Source organism: Halichondria panicea, chromosome 9 (assembly GCF_963675165.1).
Source record: "Halichondria panicea chromosome 9, odHalPani1.1, whole genome shotgun sequence".
NCBI classification, from domain to species: Eukaryota; Metazoa; Porifera; class Demospongiae; order Suberitida; family Halichondriidae; genus Halichondria; species Halichondria panicea.
The window spans coordinates 6325498-6345127 of NC_087385.1; the positions used below are offsets into that span (position 1 = coordinate 6325498).

General features: G+C 43.0%; 7 protein-coding genes across 8 annotated transcripts; 4 read left to right on the top strand and 3 right to left on the bottom strand.

The window, feature by feature from the left end:
- The first annotated feature begins 36 nt into the window (after positions 1-36).
- On the top strand, positions 37-2532 carry LOC135340638 (uncharacterized). The gene is made up of 7 exons (XM_064536961.1): positions 37-286; positions 349-473; positions 604-813; positions 878-1465; positions 1529-1655; positions 1711-2224; positions 2289-2532. The coding sequence occupies exons 1-7, from the start codon at positions 160-162 to the stop codon at positions 2368-2370; spliced, it is 1773 nt and encodes a 590-aa protein (XP_064393031.1). The 5' UTR covers positions 37-159; the 3' UTR covers positions 2371-2532.
- An 89-nt stretch (positions 2533-2621) lies between these two features.
- Positions 2622-7153, top strand: LOC135340627 (SID1 transmembrane family member 1-like). 2 transcript variants are annotated; one of them, XM_064536945.1, is made up of 23 exons: positions 2622-2911; positions 2977-3104; positions 3154-3312; positions 3368-3431; positions 3483-3581; positions 3630-3713; positions 4008-4116; positions 4167-4268; positions 4327-4420; positions 4478-4593; positions 4651-4704; positions 4753-4834; positions 4896-4962; positions 5097-5294; positions 5343-5460; positions 5572-5708; positions 5777-5888; positions 5948-6015; positions 6070-6116; positions 6208-6316; positions 6516-6626; positions 6827-6940; positions 6994-7153. In XM_064536945.1, exons 1-23 carry the CDS (start codon positions 2657-2659, stop codon positions 7054-7056), a joined length of 2490 nt encoding a protein of 829 aa, XP_064393015.1. In that variant the 5' UTR covers positions 2622-2656; the 3' UTR covers positions 7057-7153. The 2 variants fall into 2 exon arrangements, with proteins under 2 accessions (XP_064393015.1, XP_064393017.1); XM_064536947.1 differs by having other exon boundaries at positions 4167-4214.
- A 291-nt stretch (positions 7154-7444) lies between these two features.
- Positions 7445-8619, bottom strand: LOC135340657 (retinol dehydrogenase 12-like). Its single transcript, XM_064536986.1, has 2 exons — positions 7828-8619; positions 7445-7770 (listed from the first exon to the last, which is right to left on the bottom strand). The coding sequence occupies exons 1-2, from the start codon at positions 8575-8577 to the stop codon at positions 7552-7554; spliced, it is 969 nt and encodes a 322-aa protein (XP_064393056.1). The 5' UTR covers positions 8578-8619; the 3' UTR covers positions 7445-7551.
- A 130-nt stretch (positions 8620-8749) lies between these two features.
- Positions 8750-9894, bottom strand: LOC135340656 (retinol dehydrogenase 13-like). The gene is made up of 2 exons (XM_064536984.1): positions 9109-9894; positions 8750-9051 (listed from the first exon to the last, which is right to left on the bottom strand). The coding sequence occupies exons 1-2, from the start codon at positions 9856-9858 to the stop codon at positions 8833-8835; spliced, it is 969 nt and encodes a 322-aa protein (XP_064393054.1). The 5' UTR covers positions 9859-9894; the 3' UTR covers positions 8750-8832.
- Positions 9895-9899: 5 nt separating this feature from the next.
- Positions 9900-12509, top strand: LOC135340649 (methylmalonic aciduria type A homolog, mitochondrial-like). Its single transcript, XM_064536975.1, has 9 exons — positions 9900-10058; positions 10114-10468; positions 10537-10742; positions 10839-11004; positions 11194-11315; positions 11688-11837; positions 11971-12051; positions 12106-12188; positions 12267-12509. The coding sequence occupies exons 1-9, from the start codon at positions 9984-9986 to the stop codon at positions 12385-12387; spliced, it is 1359 nt and encodes a 452-aa protein (XP_064393045.1). The 5' UTR covers positions 9900-9983; the 3' UTR covers positions 12388-12509.
- Positions 12510-12553: 44 nt separating this feature from the next.
- Positions 12554-15045, top strand: LOC135340632 (probable ATP-dependent RNA helicase DDX10). The gene is made up of 2 exons (XM_064536953.1): positions 12554-14219; positions 14397-15045. The coding sequence occupies exons 1-2, from the start codon at positions 12613-12615 to the stop codon at positions 14947-14949; spliced, it is 2160 nt and encodes a 719-aa protein (XP_064393023.1). The 5' UTR covers positions 12554-12612; the 3' UTR covers positions 14950-15045.
- A 119-nt stretch (positions 15046-15164) lies between these two features.
- LOC135340623 (uncharacterized) lies at positions 15165-19618 on the bottom strand. The gene is made up of 5 exons (XM_064536939.1): positions 18651-19618; positions 17906-18220; positions 17274-17455; positions 15721-17125; positions 15165-15583 (listed from the first exon to the last, which is right to left on the bottom strand). The coding sequence occupies exons 1-5, from the start codon at positions 19552-19554 to the stop codon at positions 15246-15248; spliced, it is 3144 nt and encodes a 1047-aa protein (XP_064393009.1). The 5' UTR covers positions 19555-19618; the 3' UTR covers positions 15165-15245.
- Positions 19619-19630: the final 12 nt, after the last annotated feature.

Genomic DNA, 19630 nt, shown 5'->3' on the forward strand with positions numbered 1-19630 from the left:
TGACATCACTAGCGTTCTAGTGATGATGATAACGTCAGTAGAGTCCGCAAGGAGAGCTGCTATAGAAACAAGCACCAGTTTTTGCTTCCTCATTATTTCGCAAGTTGCTAGTAAGAACTGTTAAAAAGTTTCTTCTGAACTGTTGAAAAGTATTTCAAGATGATCTTCTTCGATGCATGTGCCGTGCGTGCCATAGTCACTGCTGTCACTCTCCTAGTAGGATTGTCGACTCCGCCCATTCTCTTTGATCAGACGGCTAAACTGCTTTCTTGTGGTTTTTCTTCAGGTGTGTATTTTGTAATTAAAATTCCATTAAGTATTTTTGACTAGTTGCTTGTTCTCTTCCAGGTACTGAGCTGTCCACTGCTCACAGTGACCTGAAGCTACTGTCTCAAGACAGTGAGTTTACCTTCTCTCTAGAGTGGTCCTTGTTCAAGCCAAACGGACAGTGTGCAAGTGTTATCTGCACTAAGGTGAATTGCTGCGATCTAGCTAGCTGTCATTTTGCTACCTAGATCTAAATTAGTTACTTGCTTAAAGTTAGCATCATTTTCGACTGATTTTAGTTTCGTAGACACAAAATTATTATTATTCCAAATGCAGGCTGCCGATATCCTTAATGTTGCTAGTGTGTTTGTTGCCTCTTCCTCTGAAGTCAACTCATCGCTTGTTGAATATGTCTTTGAGAGAACTGAGCAGCTCTCACCTGTGTACAATGACCTGAAGCTCTTGTCTCTGGACAGTGAGTTCACCACCTCTCTGGATCTGGAGTGGTCCTTGTTCAAGCCAAACAGCAGGCGTTGTGTAGAAAAGGTAAGATTTCTTCAGCAATAATAAGTTTACCATAATATGACATGTTTTATTGTATCTATTGCAGACTGATGAGCAGTTGGTTGAAGGTGTCAGAGAATCTACTCACCTCTTCATCAACTCATTCCTTGACCTCAATGTAACTACCCTCCACGTACCGATTGCTGCACACTCTGTGACTACCCACCTACCCCTACTACCTCAGCCCATCTATTACGGATTTGAGCAAATGCTAGAATTGGAACCCGAATATCCCACTGAAGTCGATGTAACCATCCTCCACGTACCGATTGCTGCCCACTCTGTTACTGGGCCCTTTGTGATGACCACCCGCCTACCTCTACTACCTCAGCCTATATATTATGGATTTGAACAAATGCTGGAATTGGAATCCGAATATCCCACTGAAGTCGATGTAACCATCCTCCACCTACCCGTTGCTGCCCACTCGGTTACTGGGCCCTTTGTGATGACCACTCGCCTACTACCTCAGCCCATCTATTATGGAGTTGAGCAAATGCTGGAATTAGAACCTGAATATCCCACTGAAGCCGACTCTGGTAGTCTGGCCCACCTCAAGCAACTCAAACTGTACATCCGTGAACTGATACTCAACTCTCTACCAACTCATTGGGCCGAATGGATTGCACATAATGTAAGTCAATGTCAGTATTGAATAAATGTACAGTAGTTTACTGTACGTGTGTACTGTTCACAGCGACTCACTCTCGGGTTGATCTGTGTGAGTGTGATGTACGGGTCTCTACTCTGTCCCATTCTCCACTACTTCTGGACTCAGAACAATGTCAGCAAGAGACTGTCAAAGGATCACAAGGTTGTATGTGGTAAGTTAGCTAATCATCTCTTAGATATACTTAAATAATTATTATTTCCTTGTAGGACTTAAACTGTCTGTGGACATGCAACTCTGTAAAATGACAATGGAAAAGAATGCACTGAACGAGAAGAGTGCTGTGCAGTTGAAAGAGCTGGAAGACTTGAAGACACAGTTGAGGCAATGTCAGCTGCGGGAGATGGAGGCACAGGAGAAGCTGGTCTTGACCAAGAATGAACTAAGAAAGGAGAAATGGGCTGGAGGAGATAGCAGAAGACTAATCTACTCTGAGAATGCAAAGATTGTGGCAAAAGTTAATGGAAAGCTACAGAAGGCCCTAACTAGTCTGTCTTTCAGCCAAATAGCTGAATGTAACGCTCTCCTAAAATTGAGATCGGTGGAGAAGCAACTGGAGGAGGAGAAACAGCAACGAAACAACAAAGAAATGTCATCCTCACAACTATTTGCTGAACTCCAGCAAGATCTACAGAAGACTAAACGTGTACTGAAAGGAAACCTTGAGGTTACTCAACAGAAACTGAGACTGGCCACTGACAAGGCAATTCAACTCAAGATAAGGTAAAGTTATAATGTTGTTGTTTTTGTTGCCATGCTCATGTACATGTCCTTGTACTTTGCACAGATTATCAGATTCACTGATGACTGATTCAGGCATAGATGCAAAAGACAGTGGGATATCTCTATCAGACAAAAGCAGACAATAATTTTGTAATCCGACTGCAATTGTGGACTGAGCCTGAACTGATTGATTTGAACCCAGTATTTTGTGTGTAGTATTATAAGTGTAGTCAAGAGTTCCTAATGAACTCTTGGTGTAGTATAATTATTTGTTTACAATTTACACTTTGAATTGCAACTGAAGAGATGATGGCCAAAAAATTACAACGTGTATAAATTACATATTCTGCAAACAGCTTCTTTCTATAGCGACCTTTGCCCTACTACACTTGGTATATTAAAGAGGGGCGTGGTCGGTCTTCACATAGCTACATGAGCTCAGGACCTAGATCTAGGTTTCTCCTTCAGATCAGCGCTCTAACAATGTTTTTCTTTGCATGTCTGCTGTTGTCCGGGTTAGTACTGACCAGTGGCCAAAGTGAGAGCAATGCTACTCTCTCTGACATCAAGATTTGGCCATGCAGTGGAACCACTCATGAGAACGTGTCCCTGTACAAGAGTGACATCTACACAGTGGTGAACAGTGTATCTCTTTGTGGGGACAATTGGACTCCAAGCACAGCAAATGTAAACACTAGTAATGGCCTACCTACCACAACTTCTATATCTGTCTATATAATTATAATATGCAGGGCCTTGTTGTGCATGCCTATGCCGAGGCTGTGGATGGGAACAACCTGACACAATCTCCTGTGGTGTTTGTTGCTCGACAGAGGGAGGATGGAATAGTCTCCTGGACCATCCCTCTGAAACCTCAAGGGTGTGGAGACATAATAACATGGTTCTTTTTTAATACTGTTTCCGTGCAGATTCTCGACTCTGTTCTACCAAGTGAACCGTACAGTGTGCCCCATCTCTCCCCAGCAACCAGGCAACCTCCCCCTCCTCTATGTAGATGTCTTCAGCAGCTCACCCACGCCTGTCAACTACAGCATCTCTATAGAAGCAATCGGAGACTTTGAGATCAAGTTAGTCCTAGTTTGTTTATTGCAAAACATATGGTTTAATGCCATCATTACTCAGAGTTGTTACAGAAGAACAGGATGAAAATTCCACTTTCTTAGTGGCTGGTGCAGCAGCTCCTCAGGTGAGATCTTGCAGTACCTTGTGCGACTTATTTAATTCATTTATTCTGCAGATTCGCTATGTGAGGTTCCCTAATGACAGTGATGTGCTGACAGTGCAGGCCAAAGCAAATAACTCTAAGTGTGTTTTCATTTCCATCCAAAACAACACAGTGAGTTAGCCATGCTTTATTCAAGTTTCAATAACGATTTTTTTTCAGTGTCCAGTGAATGATTTGCTGAGAACTGCACAGTCTCGCGGCATCTTTCAGACCATGAGTACCTCGGCTTTCCTCACTGTCAGGGTAAGTACTTCTATAGGAAAAGCCCCGAGTGGTGTTATTGAAATCATACAGTTGTTATTGTGTGGTACTGGCTGTTTGTATTGTGGGAAAGTCCTATACCTGTGTACACCACCCTTTGTCAGCAGTAGTCAGCAGTAGTAGTATGACCCTATGAATACCCGACATGGTTATCTTTGCCCTGAAAGCACTTTATTGTAGTCTTGTGACATTATCTGTTCCACCATCATTAGGAGTAGCACATTATATATCAGACCATGAATATCTTACGCCGGGCATGGTTTCCATTTTGTCCAGGCGAGTGAAGTTCAGAACAGAGAGTTCCTCGTAATCATCATCACCACCACATTCTCTGTGTGTCACAGTAGTGACTTTGCAGAGGAAACATCTCTCAATAATGAGACAGGTAAATACCTAAAACATTCGTATACATTATTTTCACTACCCTTTTTCCAGATCCCTTTGAGCAGATTATAGAGCTACAAGTGAAGAAACTTCTTCCCGGTAAGCCTCCGAGTGAAAGGAATATGTGTGTATTTGTAAGGCTGGCTACCCAAGGTACTAGTTAAAGGAAAGTGTGTTGCTTCACTGGTCATCATGTTTCTCCCCCATGCAGCTTCACACATCATTTGGGCCATTCTTCTTCCTCTGCTTATCTTCAGTGCAGTGGGTATGCTCGGGTCCATAGCTCCGTTCTGTTGTCTACACATGTGAGTCCACCTACAAGAGTGAGACTTATTCATCTCATAACTCTTACTTGGCTTCAGTCGATGGACACCTTGGAGCCATTGTTCTCGAGGAAAATCCACTGTACAAAACAATAATATTCAGTCTGAAACAGAAAAGATAATCAATACCACTGTACCAAGCTATCAGTCAACAGGTACATTTTCCCACTGACTCTTGTGTCTTTAATACACTACTTTACTCATGTTTTTAGCATCTGGCTCCGAAGAGTGTAAAGTTCAGTCTGTGACAAGAAATGATGACGAAGGTAGGTCTATTTAAGATTGAAATGTGTGTAAGTTAAGTTTCTCAACAGTTTTGAAAAACAAGAAAATGTTGTCAGACACGTGTAAAGTTGACTATGAGAAGCTGAAAAAACAGTATTCTGTGTATGGCTGGTAGGTGTCCTGTGCTGATCATTTCTGTACACTGTGACTATCTCTCTCTCACTGATTGCAGGAACACTTTCACTGTGGGAATATTCTATGCTCTGCCAGCCTTCCAACTGGTCTTCTCTGAGCAGAGGGTGAGTGTTACATTGGAGTCCTCAGATCATTTAGTGTGCTGTGCTTTAGAGTATGTATACCTAGAGAGAGAGAGTACTGAATGTTGTGAATGTGTATGGCTCCTCCTCTAGATTCAGTACTGTCCACCCTACAGCTTTTGAACTCTAGTGGCAACCAAGACCAATGCTACTACAACTTCAAGTGTGCATACCCAGTGGGTGTACTGAGCGCCTTCAACAACATCTGGAGCAATGTGGGCTATGTGATCTTGGGCTTCTTCTTTCTTGCTGTTGTGTTTTTTCGAAATAGAAAGTACAACAAACGCAGACAAGAAGCTGCAAATAAAGTCGACGTGAGTTAGTCTGGTTTTTTGAATTTGATTTATCACTCTTTCATTCAGACGCATGGAGTGCCCCAGTACTTTGGTATCTACTATGCCATGGGCATTGCTCTGATCATCGAGGGCTTCATGAGTTCCTTCTACCACATCTGCCCCACCAACGCTAACTTTCAGTTTGGTGAGTGAACAATACAATTTGCAAATTTGACGCGCGAACACACACACACACACACACACACACACACACACACACACACACACACACACACACACATACACGCACACACAGATACTGCATTCATGTTCATCATTGGAGGCATTTTCTTAGTCAAAATGTTCCAGAACAGACACCCGGATATCCACGCTAACTCTTTCCTGGCATTCTTCTCTTTTGCTGTCCTCATATTGTTCACACTATTTGGCCTGGTGAGCCCTCAGAAATATAGTGTAGAGCATATCCAATGACATATTAAGGATATCTGTATTCCTTGCAGTACTACGACCACCAACACCCAGTGGAAGTTCGAATGCTACTCTTCCTAGTTATACTGGGAATATTGCTCGTCTTTTTTGTCTCTTTCTACCACTTTCATGAGCTGAAATTTAGTGAGTTCTTGGTATACATACATGTACATGCATGTCTCATTACTGCCTGTCATCTACAGTAAAGGAAACACTTAGGAATCTCCGAGAGAATGTCAAGTCTTTCTGTACAACTGCTCCACAACACAAGGTAATGTCATGATGTGCATTTCTCCCTCTCTCTATAATTATCATAATTATGCAGGGACACTTTTTTACGCTCTTCAGCGCATTTATCATCAACTTAGTCATGTAAGACATTGTGTAAGCTAGTGTACTTCTTCTGCTCTATTGAAATTAGTGTTTTGGCTCTTTAATGAATGACCTCTGTACTGTTGTATAGGGTGATATTGATGATAGCCCTTTACAAAAAGTTGGACATTGCTACATGTGTGGTCATTTTCTTCCTCATCAATCTGTCGTTCTTCCTCTTGTTGTACATCGTAAAAAAGGTATTTTGATTATGGTCACTCCATAGTACATAGTCCCCTAATGTCAATTACCGTATCAGCTACCATGTATGCCACCGGTGACCTTTGTCCTTTGTTGAGATGGTTTAACAGAAGAAATGCATACAGTCCCTAATCAGTACCTAATCAGTGCTATGTATGTATTTGTCATAATGTCAGCTCCTGATCTGTATTTCAACAGCTGTACTATAAGGAGCCAATGACCATCCTCCCACTCGTCTTGTTCGTCCTTATTGTCTTTTTCTGGGGATTTGCGTTCTTTTTCTTCTTCACACATGTTTCAGACTGGAGTGTAAGTTGGTTCTCTGAAGTTGTAACTTGTAATTTCTTCAGCACATTCATGATATTTAACAAATACAGCAGATTTACGAAGTACACCATTTATATTTAGTGTATGCACTGCTCGGACAGGACACCATGCTCTAGTACCATTTACATTTATTCCTTTCGTGTGCTTATAAGTTAAAGCTCCATGTATTACAATTGCTGTAGCTCACCCCTGCTGAATCAAGGGAGCTTAATAGAGAGTGTGCTCTCCTCGGTTTTTACGACTTCCATGATATCTGGCACTTCCTATCTGCTTGTGCAATGTTCGTCACTTTTCTCGTGAGTTGGTTTTGTACTTGTACGCATAATATCAGTGTGTAAACTTTCTGCAGTTCATGCTTGTCGTGGATGATGGAGTGGCTGATATGAAAAGAGACCAACTCAACGTCTTTTAGCTGTGTTTGAGATACTGACATTAATGTTGTATAGACGTGTGTGTGTGTGTACATTTTTTTTACAATTGGATTTTTACGTAATTGTGTGAGCAACTTACTGACAATACAAAGTGCATGTAATTACTAGCCTCGAGACCAGGTCGATTAATCGGTCTGGTCTCTAGGCTAGTAATTACCATAAAGAGAGCCCCCCCCCCCCAGTTAAGTTGTCCACAACTGTTAAGACGCTGGCAACATACTAGCAGATGTAGCTTCTTTCCGTCCAGCATAATTAATTTGGTCTCACCATTGTCACCAACCCCTGTTTGATCAAATCTCCATCCAGAAATATTTTCAGCGCCTCATTTTTCTTTCATTTTTGAGGTTATTTTGACTACATGTATACTGATAAAGTATAATACAATAATATTATCAGATCAAATAACATAAATGTTGCTTTCTAAATTCAATAATAACTTTTATAGGTTAGATCTCTACAGGAATTGCTTAGAGAGGCTAATTATTTAGTCCGACCATCTCAGAGCTAACTTCCCAGAGCCTCTCAGCAAGGTTGTCATCCAATGCCAGAGGGTTAGCAGACTTCACAATCTTGCAGTCTGCTAGGAACTGACCAGAGACTCCCTCCATTTCCTCAGACACAGCACAGTAGATGGACGTCTGGGCTCCTTGCCATGTTGTCTTCAAAAACAGAATTAAGGGTGTCATTGCGGCACGCTGCATAAGAAAAAGGAACAATAAATTAATTGCATGTGAAGATTGGTTATTGCTTACTAAGAAGACGTTTATGTGTCTTCCCAGCTCTGTTTTGATGACTCCAGGATGCAGAGCATTAGCAATCACGTTGGTTCCCTCAAGACGTGTTGCCAGTGACCGAGTAAAGAGAATGTTAGCCAGCTTGCTTTGAGCATATGCACCCCATGAATTGTAATCCTTTGTTGAATTTAAGTCATCCAAGTTTATTTTTCCTCTTCTATGTGCACTAGACGAGACGTTGACAATTCGAGCAGATGGGGCTTCCTTCATTCGGTCGAGGAGAAGGTTGGTGAGTAGAAAATGACCGAGGTGGTTCACACCAAATTGCATCTCAAAACCATCCGCAGTTTTTGTATAGGGGCAGGCCATCACGCCAGCATTGTTCACAAGAATATCAATGTGTGCCTCGCTGTCTAGAACACGAGCACTAAAGTTTCGAACAGATTCCAGGGAAGACAGATCCAATTGCATGAACAACACGTCATTGTTTCCGCTCCTCTTCTTGACTAGCTCCACAGCAGCCTCTCCCTTGTCCTTGCTACGACAGGCCAAGATGACCCTCCCATTTCTCTGAGCAAAGTCAACAGCAGTCTCCAGACCTATACCAGTGTTGGCTCCAGTGATGATGGCAGTCTTCCCATCCAGTCTAGCTTTGGAGTAGCACACGCCTCCTCCAAAGTATCTCCTGATAGCATAAAGTGAAATACCAGCAACAGCAGTGAGACCAACAATATTGTAAGGGTAGGTTGTCCTCAAGAGCTCAGCCATTTTTCAGAATTGCAGATTTGCAGGAGGGGGGTGGAGTTCACTGCCTAATGCGCATGCGCATGTCTCAGGAGTCATGATGATTATGGTTTGTTACCAACCCCCTCTTTGACCAAATCTCTTCTGTGTATCATTCCTCGTTCATTTTGTAAGGTAATTTTTGACTACTGATATATTTCCCATTATTAATAATTCATTACAGATCGAATGACATTGCTTTCAACAACTAGATTTCTACAACAAACTACAATTGATAGGCTAATTATTTAGCCCAACCATCTCAGAGCTAACTTCCCAGAGCCTGTCTGCAAGGTTGTCATCCAATGCCAGAGGGTTAGCAGGCTTCACAATCTTACAGTCTACTAGGAACTGACCAGAGACCCCCTCCATTTCCTCAGACACAGCACAGTAGATGGACGTCTGGGCTCCTTGCCATGTTGTCTTAAAAAACAGAATTAGGGGTGTCAGTGCGGCACGCTGCATAAGAAAAGGAACAATAAATTAAATTGTAAGTGAGGACTGGTTATTGCTTACTAAGAAGACGTTTACATGTTTGGACAGCTCTGTTTTGATGAGTCCAGGATGCAAGGTATTAGCAATCACGTTGGTTCCCTCAAGACGTGTTGCCAACGAGCGAGTAAAGAGAATGTTAGCCAGCTTGCTTTGAGCATATGCACCCCATGAATTGTAATCCTTTGTTGAATTTAAGTCATCCAAGTTTATTTTTCCTCTTCCATGTGCACTAGACGAGACGCTGACAATTCGAGCAGATGGGGCTTCCTTCATTCGGTCGAGGAGAAGGTTGGTGAGTAGAAAATGACCGAGGTGGTTCACACCAAACTGCATCTCAAAACCATCCGCAGTTTTTGTATAGGGGCAGGCCATCACGCCAGCATTGTTCACAAGAATATCAATGTGTGCCTCGCTGTCTAGAACACGAGCACTAAAGTTTCGAACAGATTCCAGGGAAGACAGATCCAATTGCATGAACAACACGTTGTTGTTGCTGCTCCTCTTCTTGACTAGCTCGACAGCAGCCTCTCCCTTGTCCTTGCTACGACAGGCCAAGATGACCCTCCCATTTCTCTGAGCAAAGTCAACAGCAGTCTCCAGACCAATCCCAGTGTTGGCTCCAGTGATGATGGCAGTCTTCCCATCCAGTCTAGCTTTGGAGTAGCACACGCCCCCTCCAAAGTATCTCCTGATAACATAAAGTGAAATACCAGCAACAGCAGTGAGACCCAAAATATTGTAAGGGTAGGTTGTCCTCAAGAGCTCAGCCATTTTTCAGAATTGCAGATTTCCAGGTGGGGGGTGGAGTTCACTGCATGCTATTATGCGCATGCTTGAAAGATACACCCACTCAATAGTAGGTAGATCTAGTGGGCGTGGTTCAACAAGCTCTCAAGATGACAACTCTCCTTCCATCATGGCTCTGTCGCTGTTCTCATCACCACAGACTGGGTTTCCCAAGCAGACTCAATGTAGGTAATTTACACATTACTGTGTGATTTATCTCCTTCTCCCCTGGCTTTATAGAGTGCCTCCACTGGACTATGGACAAACCAAGTGAAGAACAACGTCTCCACAGTTGCTCGAGTTCACCTTTGTGCAACAAATACTTTAATGCTACCAAACAATGCGAGGCCATTTTTCAGACATCAATGTCACCCTACTGGTGCAACTCAAAACTCATCCATATATTTTCCACATTCGATACGAACATCTTTGTCAAGGTCTTATTCAACTTTTGATGATAGCAATAATAGCGATGGACACACTCGCATGAATGAATCAAAGGTGGAGGAGGAGCTAGCTACATCACGAGTGAAGGAGATACTCAGAGGTGTATACAATGGTGAAAAAGCAAAACTGGCCGAAGCAATCACATTAGGTAAGCTAATTAACTGTCTTCTAACTTCGTATTATAGCATTTGTTATGAATTATTTTGTCTCTTTCAGTGGAGTCAAAACACCCTGTTAAGCATCGACAAGCTCAATGGCTCCTCACAAACCTCCTCTCTCAGAGAAGCAAGCAGCTGCAGCTAGGTACACTAAAACCCACATACAGAATCGGGCTCTCTGGACCACCAGGGGCTGGCAAGTCTACCTTCATTGAGACCTTTGGGTTAGTCCTCATTGAGTTTGGCTACAAAATTGGGGTACTGGTGAGTTGCTATTGTTTGAAAGGAGTAATAGAGCACTTGATCATCACTATTATGGTACAAGATAATCTCTATTGTAATTATTATTTATTGCTCCAGGCTGTAGATCCTTCGTCCTCTCGTACTGGGGGTTCAATAATGGGGGACAAGACGAGGATGCCCCGCTTGACTAGAGAGCCTAATGCCTACATCCGGCCCTCTCCCTCAGGGGGTACTCTGGGTGGGGTCACCAGGAACACTAACGAGGCCATCATGCTTTGTGAGGGTGAGTAGTATTCCCTATAATTAACGCTGTCATCCTGAGCTGATTTCTTCCAAATTTCTTAGTCCCAGATCATGCGATAGAGAGCTCTTAACGAGCAACACAATAGTATATACATATTTTGCTTTGAGGCATTTCTGTAATGAAGCTATACTAGCTACTCAAAGTTGTTGACAGTTCCTGTGGTTTCAGGTGCTGGGTTTGATGTCATCCTGGTGGAAACGGTTGGAGTGGGTCAGTCAGAGACAGCTGTGTGTGACATGGTGGATATGTTCGTACTCATCATACCACCTGCTGCAGGAGATGAACTACAGGTGATCTCCTCTAGTCTGCGAGGAACTACGTTATTTCTATGCTCTCTATATAATTAAGTCTTATGTCAACTGTAAAACGCATCACTTCATATTTTTCTTACCTCATACATTTAGTCCCCTCTCATTGCTTGAATCCCTCTATATTTGGTATTACCTTTGTTTATTGTTCATGTAGTGGTGAATGTAGCTCTAGGTACCTACCCTGTCATAACTTGTGTTGCAAACGCCCGATTTGAATTTAATAGTGCTACAATAATTATTGTGTACTTTGATCAGTGATTTATTTCGGACCCAAATTGTCCATCTTTTGAAAAAAAGCGTGGGCTATGATATAAGTGAGTATTACGTCGATCTTCTCCCACAATCATATAGGGTCTGAAGAAAGGTATTGTTGAGCTGTGTGACTTGATTCTCATCAACAAGGCTGATGGAGACTTGCTGCCAGCTGCCAGGAGAATACAGGCCGAGTATGTGAGCGCCTTGAAGCTGGTCAGGAGCAAACACAAAGAGTGGAATCCAAAGGTTGATCTAGCCGCTGTGTTTTTTGTGTAGAATATTATTATTCTATGCTAGCACACACTTTTACTGAGCTATCGAGCTGTAGCTAAACTTTTAAAGTCTGTAGAGACTAACCCTACACTTCAACCTCCCACAGGTAGTGAGGGTGTCAGCACTTCACGGTGACAACATAGCTAAGTCCTGGGAAGTCATGCAGAGCTACTTTAAAAAAATGATGGTATGTTCGATAATCTCAGTTTTGAAACAGTATCTCATGAATTCTAATATGCAGGCATGTGGAGAATTCTATACAAAGCGTAAACAACAACAAAGAAAGTGGTTGTGGAATCACATTGATTGGGAGCTCGGAAACCGGTGAGTTTGTTATTAGTTAGAGATTGTTACTGTACTCGTCTGAATAATTGTTGTGACATGTCTATATAATATATGCAGGTTTCGATGTCACCCTGGGATGGCCGGTCCCATTGCTACCATGGAGGGGAGGGTCATGGCAGGAAGTATGGCACCCGGAACAGCTGCTGATGTACTCTTAGATACATTTATCAAATTGTGATTTATTAGCTATAGTTCAATGTCGTTGATATTGTGTGTCATTCAATATTATCATAGATATAATTATAGAAAAGTAAGGTCTATGATTTATATCACTGAAATACAAACATACAACCATTATTTTCTGGAAATAAAAAATTGCACATGCACACTACATCTACTAGATCTACAAGCTACGCCTCCCTTTTTGCAAGCTGCTAGCCACACGTGGCCGGGTAAAGAAGAGATGGCAGAAGCTAAGAAGGATCGAAAGGATAGAAAACCTTCTACCAAAGCACGAAAAGGTTTTAAAAGAGGAGAATCACAGTGGAAAATAGAGCTCAAGGAAATCCAAACAGTTTCAAGCAAATACGACACTCTCAATGAACTGAACATTACTAAATTTACTGATCTTCCCCTCTCCAAGAGAACACTGAACGGACTTCGAGACTCTGGCTATTCTGTACCCACTGAGATTCAGGCTGCGGCTATTCCACTCCTTTTGAAAGGCAGCGATGTTCTAGGAGCAGCTAAAACAGGGTCTGGGAAGACGCTAGCGTTCTTGATTCCCCTCCTTGAGTTACTCTGGCGAGAACGATGGACTGCGGATGATGGAATTGGAGCACTTGTGATCTCTCCCACTAGAGAACTAGCCTACCAAACATTTGAAGTTCTACGATCGATTGGCTCACATCACGATTTTTCTGCCGGCTTAGTGATTGGTGGAAAAGACGTTGGCACAGAACGCTCTCGAATACAGCGTACCAACATTGTAGTGTGCACGCCAGGGAGGCTCCTTCAGCACATGGACGAAACTGTCAGCTTTGACTGCTCCTCACTCAAAATGCTCGTCTTGGATGAAGCCGATCGGATTCTGGATCTAGGTTTTCAGCACACAATGAATGCTGTTATTGAGAACTTGCCTGTGGAAAGACAAACAATGTTATTCTCAGCAACTCAGACGAAATCTGTTCAAGACCTCGCTCGATTGAGCCTCACTAACCCTGAGTATGTTGCCGTTCATGAGAACTCTAAAACTAGCACTCCACAGCAACTGACACAGAGCTATATCACATGTGAGCTACACGAGAAGTTGGGAGTGCTCTATTCCTTCATTCGAAGCCACACTTCCTCCAAAATGATTGTCTTCATGTCTTCGTGCAAGCAAGTCAAATACGTATACGAAGCTTTTCGTCGGCTGAGACCTGGTATTCCACTACTGTCCTTGTATGGCAAACAGAAACAGTTGATGCGAGTGGGAATCTACAATGACTTTTGCAAGAAGAAATCGGCTGTACTGTTGTGTACTGACATAGCTGCTAGAGGATTGGATTTCCCTGCTGTGAGTTGGGTTGTGCAACTGGACTGCCCGGAGGATGCTAATACGTACATTCATCGTGTAGGAAGAACAGCCCGCTACGAGAAAGATGGAAATGCCCTCCTGATACTAGTGCCCTCTGAGGTCGATGGTATGCTAGAAGCTCTGGAACTGAAAAAAATTCCGATAGACGAGATTCGTGTCAACCCCAAGAAGATGGTGTCAATTCAACCAAAATTAGAAGCATTTTGCGCTCAAGATTCTGAAATAAAGCACTGGGCTCAGCGTAGTTTCATTTGTTATCTTCGTTCAGTTCATCTTCAGTCAAACAAAAAAGTGTTTGATGTTCACAAGCTTCCTGCTGATGACTATGCCAGATCCCTGGGACTGGCTCAGCCGCCACGGATTCGATTTCTACAGAAGTTACAAAAAAAGAGAAGTGGAGCTGTTGACATTACAACTGCAGAAGTGTCTGACGAAGAGAGTGACTCTGATAGTGAGCTTGAGGGAGCCGAGGAGTTTCTGAGAGTAAAGAGGTATCGATATGTTGTGATTTACGTTTATCTCTCAATATGAAAATCCAGCTTGTACTGTACATAATTATTTGAACTGATGTATACAGTCAAAGTAATAACGGCTTATTTACCTACATGTTTAGTTGCTAGCCGTTATCACTTCAGAATTCTGGTGACTGTCTTTTTCTCTCCTCATAGAATAATTCATCCCCATGAAATAGACGAAACAGTGCAAAGCTTGCAAGAAAAACCCAAGGCATCTAAAGCCCCATCCAAAGTTGCTGCAGCAAAGAAAATTTTGAACAAGAAAATCAAAATCAGCTCCCACGTCAAATTTGAACAGGATAACACTTCAGCCAGCCATGATGACCAAGTCCCTACTCACACACACTCTATAGCTCCGATTCCAATCGATGAATGCAAGGACACAGATGAGATAGGCGGTATTGAACTTGAGAGCGCCCAAAAGACGCTCAAAGTCCAAGATAAACTGGATCGCAAAAGAGAAAGAGAAAGAATACGAGCTGCTCACCAGGAAAGACGTAGGAAGAATCGTTCATCAGTGAAAAATCAGTCGAGTGGAGTTGCCACTTTGGCGGAACATTCAGAAGATGATGAAAGTGACAATGACTCTAAGCCGTCAGCCAAACGGGCGAGGTGGGACACCACTGACGAGCAGCTGGGTGTGGAGAGAACACAGGCTGGACTTGATGATGATGAGGAACTAGCATTGCATCTTCTCATGCATTGATTGTGTTTATTTATGAAGACTGATTAGTTACTTGTTATGTATTTAATTAATACTGTAATTATGAATCTTTATTTGCAAATGCCATTTATGAGGTTGTTATCATTCAATGTGAAAGCTTCCATGCCACTGTATATTATTACAAGAACTTGTATAATCCCATTCATCTATAAGCTACTCATGCCGCATGAACTAATTATAAATCTAGTCGTCAAAAGTTGATCACAAATTTCTCTTCAATATTTCAGGGACAAACACGTAAAGATTAAAAAATAGACAAAAAAGACAAAAATTGACAGCTATTCTACGATGACCATTTCCTCTTGGCTGGCTAAATTAGAACGTCTCATTTCAATGTAACTCTGAATGCTACCGTTGTACTGGAAAGACAGGGGTTTCCCCTTTACTTTACTCATGATGCCCTTGTTAAAGTAATAGTGCAGTCCTTTCAGCAGCTTCTGATAGTCCATGTGTTCGTTGTTAGTCACTTTGCCCCATAGTCGGGCCACGTCCAAAGGCTTGTTGATTTGAAACTCGAAGGTGTTGCTTGTCCACTGGATGAGGTGTGTGTTGGCGGAGATGAGAAGTAGCTCCAATAGGAACTGCCACAGTTGCAGCTGGCTGTGCGGGGTTGGAGCTGTGTGTGTGTGGGAGGGAGTACATGAAAGACACACATACATTATTAATTAAGCAGAAACAGAATTACAGTAGTTGTGGGGGTGTACAAATAAACAAGATAGTGTGGGAGTGCATGTACTAATATAGAATACTTACCTCCGTAGCCTGGATGTTGGTTTGGGGACAAGATGGCTCCGCCCACAATAATCTCAGCTTCTTCCTCGTCAAGGCTACTACAATCGCTGTCGAAATAGTCTCCATTTCGTTGCAGATGAGTGGGACTGTTTGCTGAGCTTTGACCGACACTACGAGTGGGGCTTCTTGAAGCACTGCGCGATGATCCATTCTCGTAAAGTTTTTGATGTCGATGGACCTGCAACAGATGGTGCTGCCTCGAGGACAATTCCTGTTTGGGCGAGTCCTGCTCAAAGTGTACGGTAGATGGAGCCTGAAGGAGTGGTGATTCTTCAGTGAGTCGCATTCGTTTCATCGGAGGTGGGGAATCAGGAGACAGTTGACTGAGAGGAGATACAAGCAGAGAAGAGAGATTGTTTGGTACAGACTGTCGTCTTTTAAAATATTCTTTCATCTGATAGTCTTCGTCGGCATCTCTTACACCAGAGTCAGATCGTTTCCTTGTCAGTGCAGGGGGTGGGGCCAGGTGAGAGTTGTTCAGTGAGACGAGGGGATGAGCATCAGCTCCAGTGCTAGTGGGGGGTACAAGGTACACGAGCTTTTGTTGGCTTGCAGCTTGGGGAACGTAGAAGGCTGTAGGTTGTCCGACTTGCATGAGGGATTGATAGGGGTTGACCAGAGTATAGGGGGCAATGAAGGGACTATAAACCATTGAGGAGGGGGCTTGAGAAGCTGTGGGGGCTAGGATCGTCTGAGCAGGATACACGTACGAGTTGATTCCATTTGGGGCCATCCCCCCTGTGGAGAACATCTGAGCATGGGAGGGTACACCGTTTGATTGCAGTGGGTTGAGGAGGTGGTACTTCAAGCCATTTTGCTGGAATTGACTGTTTTTCCATGAGAGCATTCTCTGTCTTTGTTTTTCTTCTCTAATGGTCTTCCATGTTGTGATTTTCTGTTTGATTACTGCACCGTACGTTTGCGACCATGTGCGATTCTCATCGAGAAACAGCTCCTTGCGACGTGCAAAACTCTCGGGTTGACTGATGTAGGAGCCGGGATCAGAGTACCTTCGCAGCTTCAGCAGATCCAGAGGCTCAGACAACAATTTAGACTTGAGCAAAAGCTTGAGAGTTTTAGGGTCGACTTGAATGCTTCTTCTTCTCTTGTACCAGTCGCATAACAGTGCCTGTTTTACGGCAGCATAACTCGGAAGGTCGTGACCCTGAGGAGTGCTTAGATTATGCACCAGTCGGTCCAGATTGTGGGCCGAGTTTCCATTCATAACGTTCACCGGAAGTGAAGCCCTTCTCTCAAGCAGTGATCGTGAGCTGTTCTGGCCAAACAGAGGGACATCAGGTCGGCCATGTTTCCCTAGAGACGGGCCTGATCCAGTAACAGTGTAAGGCTGACGTCGAGCTCGTACCTGCAAACCAAATTAATACAAAAACTGTTATCTGAGATCAAAAGACTAAATTAATCATGTACTTAAATCATGCACTTATAAAATAATTCAATTTAAGAGTATAATGTAATTAAGTTGTAGTTCATAATTATTAATTAATTATGCTGACCTGATGCATGGTGTAGCGTGGAACTTTTCTGCCACTGTTTTTTGAGAAGGTGAAGTCTAGTGACGATATCGAGATAGGCTCTTCTTTGAGTTTTATCATCGGAAATGGCCTGTCCGAGTCAGTCAAGGATTGTGGACTTTGTGGGAGTGGTGATGTGTTTACTTCCTGTGGCATTTCTGAGTCTGCACAGGATAAACACATATCAGATGACTTTACAGTACAAATAGTTTTTTCATGTTTACTAAGCCACTGAAAATGGGACTTTACTTAGCAAAGCTTTCATTTAACCTTTCTGGAAATATAAACATCAACATATTGTGTAAATAGGGGTGACCTTTGGAGCAACAAAAGACACCAATTAATGATCGAACAGTTATAATACAGCCTGAGAGTGCAAGCTCGCATGGTAAATAAGCTCTAGCTTAGCTAACTACAGTCATTATGTCATTATGCAAATGCTTGCATTGTTTCTAACGTACTCCACCATGCATACCTCAAACCTATTGATAGCACCATAAAAGTTATGGGAAAGAAATACATGCAGGAAATTGCACAAATAAGGCAGGGGAGGGGGACTTCTATAGTGGCAATTCCTGTTATTCTTTTTATAAGTATACATGTAGGTAACTTACATGAGGTTGGTTTCCCCCTCATCCATAGAAATGTGCCACTCTGCAGTATCACAGCCATCAGCCCCCTAGCAAGCAGCTGCCCTCTCTCCCTCTCCAGCAGCCATTCCCACATCTCTTTCTGTCTTGCTTTCTCCAGTCTCACGGAGACAGTGTGCAACAGACAGCCGTTGTGGTTGACTGAGCTCACTAGTGCAAAGTTCACTCCAGGGCCATCACCCAACACCCTCGATATATCTGTGGCTCCTTCTTTCTTGGCCACTAAGAGACTCAGTGTCAAAGTGGTCGAGTTGTTTTGCGGTATTTCAAGCTGCTTCCCTATAGAGAGGATGAGGGAGTAACACACAAGGCAGAGGCAACTAGTCTAGACCTAGAGGGGCCCACATAATGGTATCCCCCAACCCTGTGTATATAAAAAACAAATTTCCAAATCACTGCACTAGATTCACCACAACCCTACTTTGGTTCATAACAGCATTTGTTGCCAGGCAGCAAGAGGTGTGCAATTACTCATTAAGTGAATTACAGACAGAATATTAAGCCAAAAGCGTGCCCACATCAGATTACATAACCACTACAAATTAGTCTGATTCCAGACAAGTACTAGGTCACGTACAAGGTTGGTGACCTTTTGTACCCACAAAGGAAAGGTGACTAAGGACAATACACAGTGTAAAGGACATAAACAAACAAAAACTTAACTGTCAAATGCATACAGGTTTTCACTAGTATACTAAGTAGCACTCACATATATCCATACTGGTATGGCTGAGAGGGTAGAGACAAGAGCCTGGGGCCTCTATGCATGATACATTCTGCACATACTGAGAGTCACAGTGGCCCCTGGCCTGGGTCAGGTGGATTGTATGCAATCGATGTGGAAATTCTGCTATGTACCGCTCTGCAAATTTTGTTAGGATAGGGTCATCATCGTTGTTTTCCGAGTCGTATCCGAGCATGAGAATGTGGCGATTGCAAAAGACTTTGGTTAGCTGAGTGTTGGCTGCAGTCAGAGGGTGATTGGGTGGGTGGTGGGTGTCAGTATCAAACACAACAGTTTCATGGTCAGTGTAGACTCCGTGCAAGTGAAGGAATCCATTGCTCTCGCCCCTGCACCATTTCTCAAAGTAGGGAACATCACTCATTAGAATTGGTCTGGTCTTGGTGAGCTGGCTCAGAGCATCATCGTAGTGTGTGTAGATTACAAGTGCGCCCTCCTGCTGCAACTGCTTGATTCTTTGCAGGCTTGGAGAATTATTGCAAGGAACAATATGAAAATCAAATGCTTTCTTCAGCCATTCTTCATACTTTCCATTTTTCTGCAAATTAGCGGACAGTTTCTTCACCGCAAACAGAGGGTCTAGTTCGTACGCATTTCTGTATAGTGTGTCACATTTGACTCTTTCTGCATCTGATCTACACTCATCTGTCTGTAGTAGTACCTCAATTCCCAGAGTTAGGAGTTGACTCATAGTGAGAGCCAGGCTGGAGGAGTCCACACCAACTTCCTTGAGTGCTGCAGCAGTGAACTGAGGACCAATGACAAGCAGATACTTTCTAGGATCTATCTCAAGACTTGGATTGTAGTCCATCTCCAGCTCCATGTTATCAGTGCAGTCAGGTCTAGTCTCTGAGTATACTTTATAGTTCATTCATAGGCGCTAGGCAAGGGTTTATAATGTTGTTGCTGTTATGTAACACATACTACTGACCCCATGCATGGCCAAA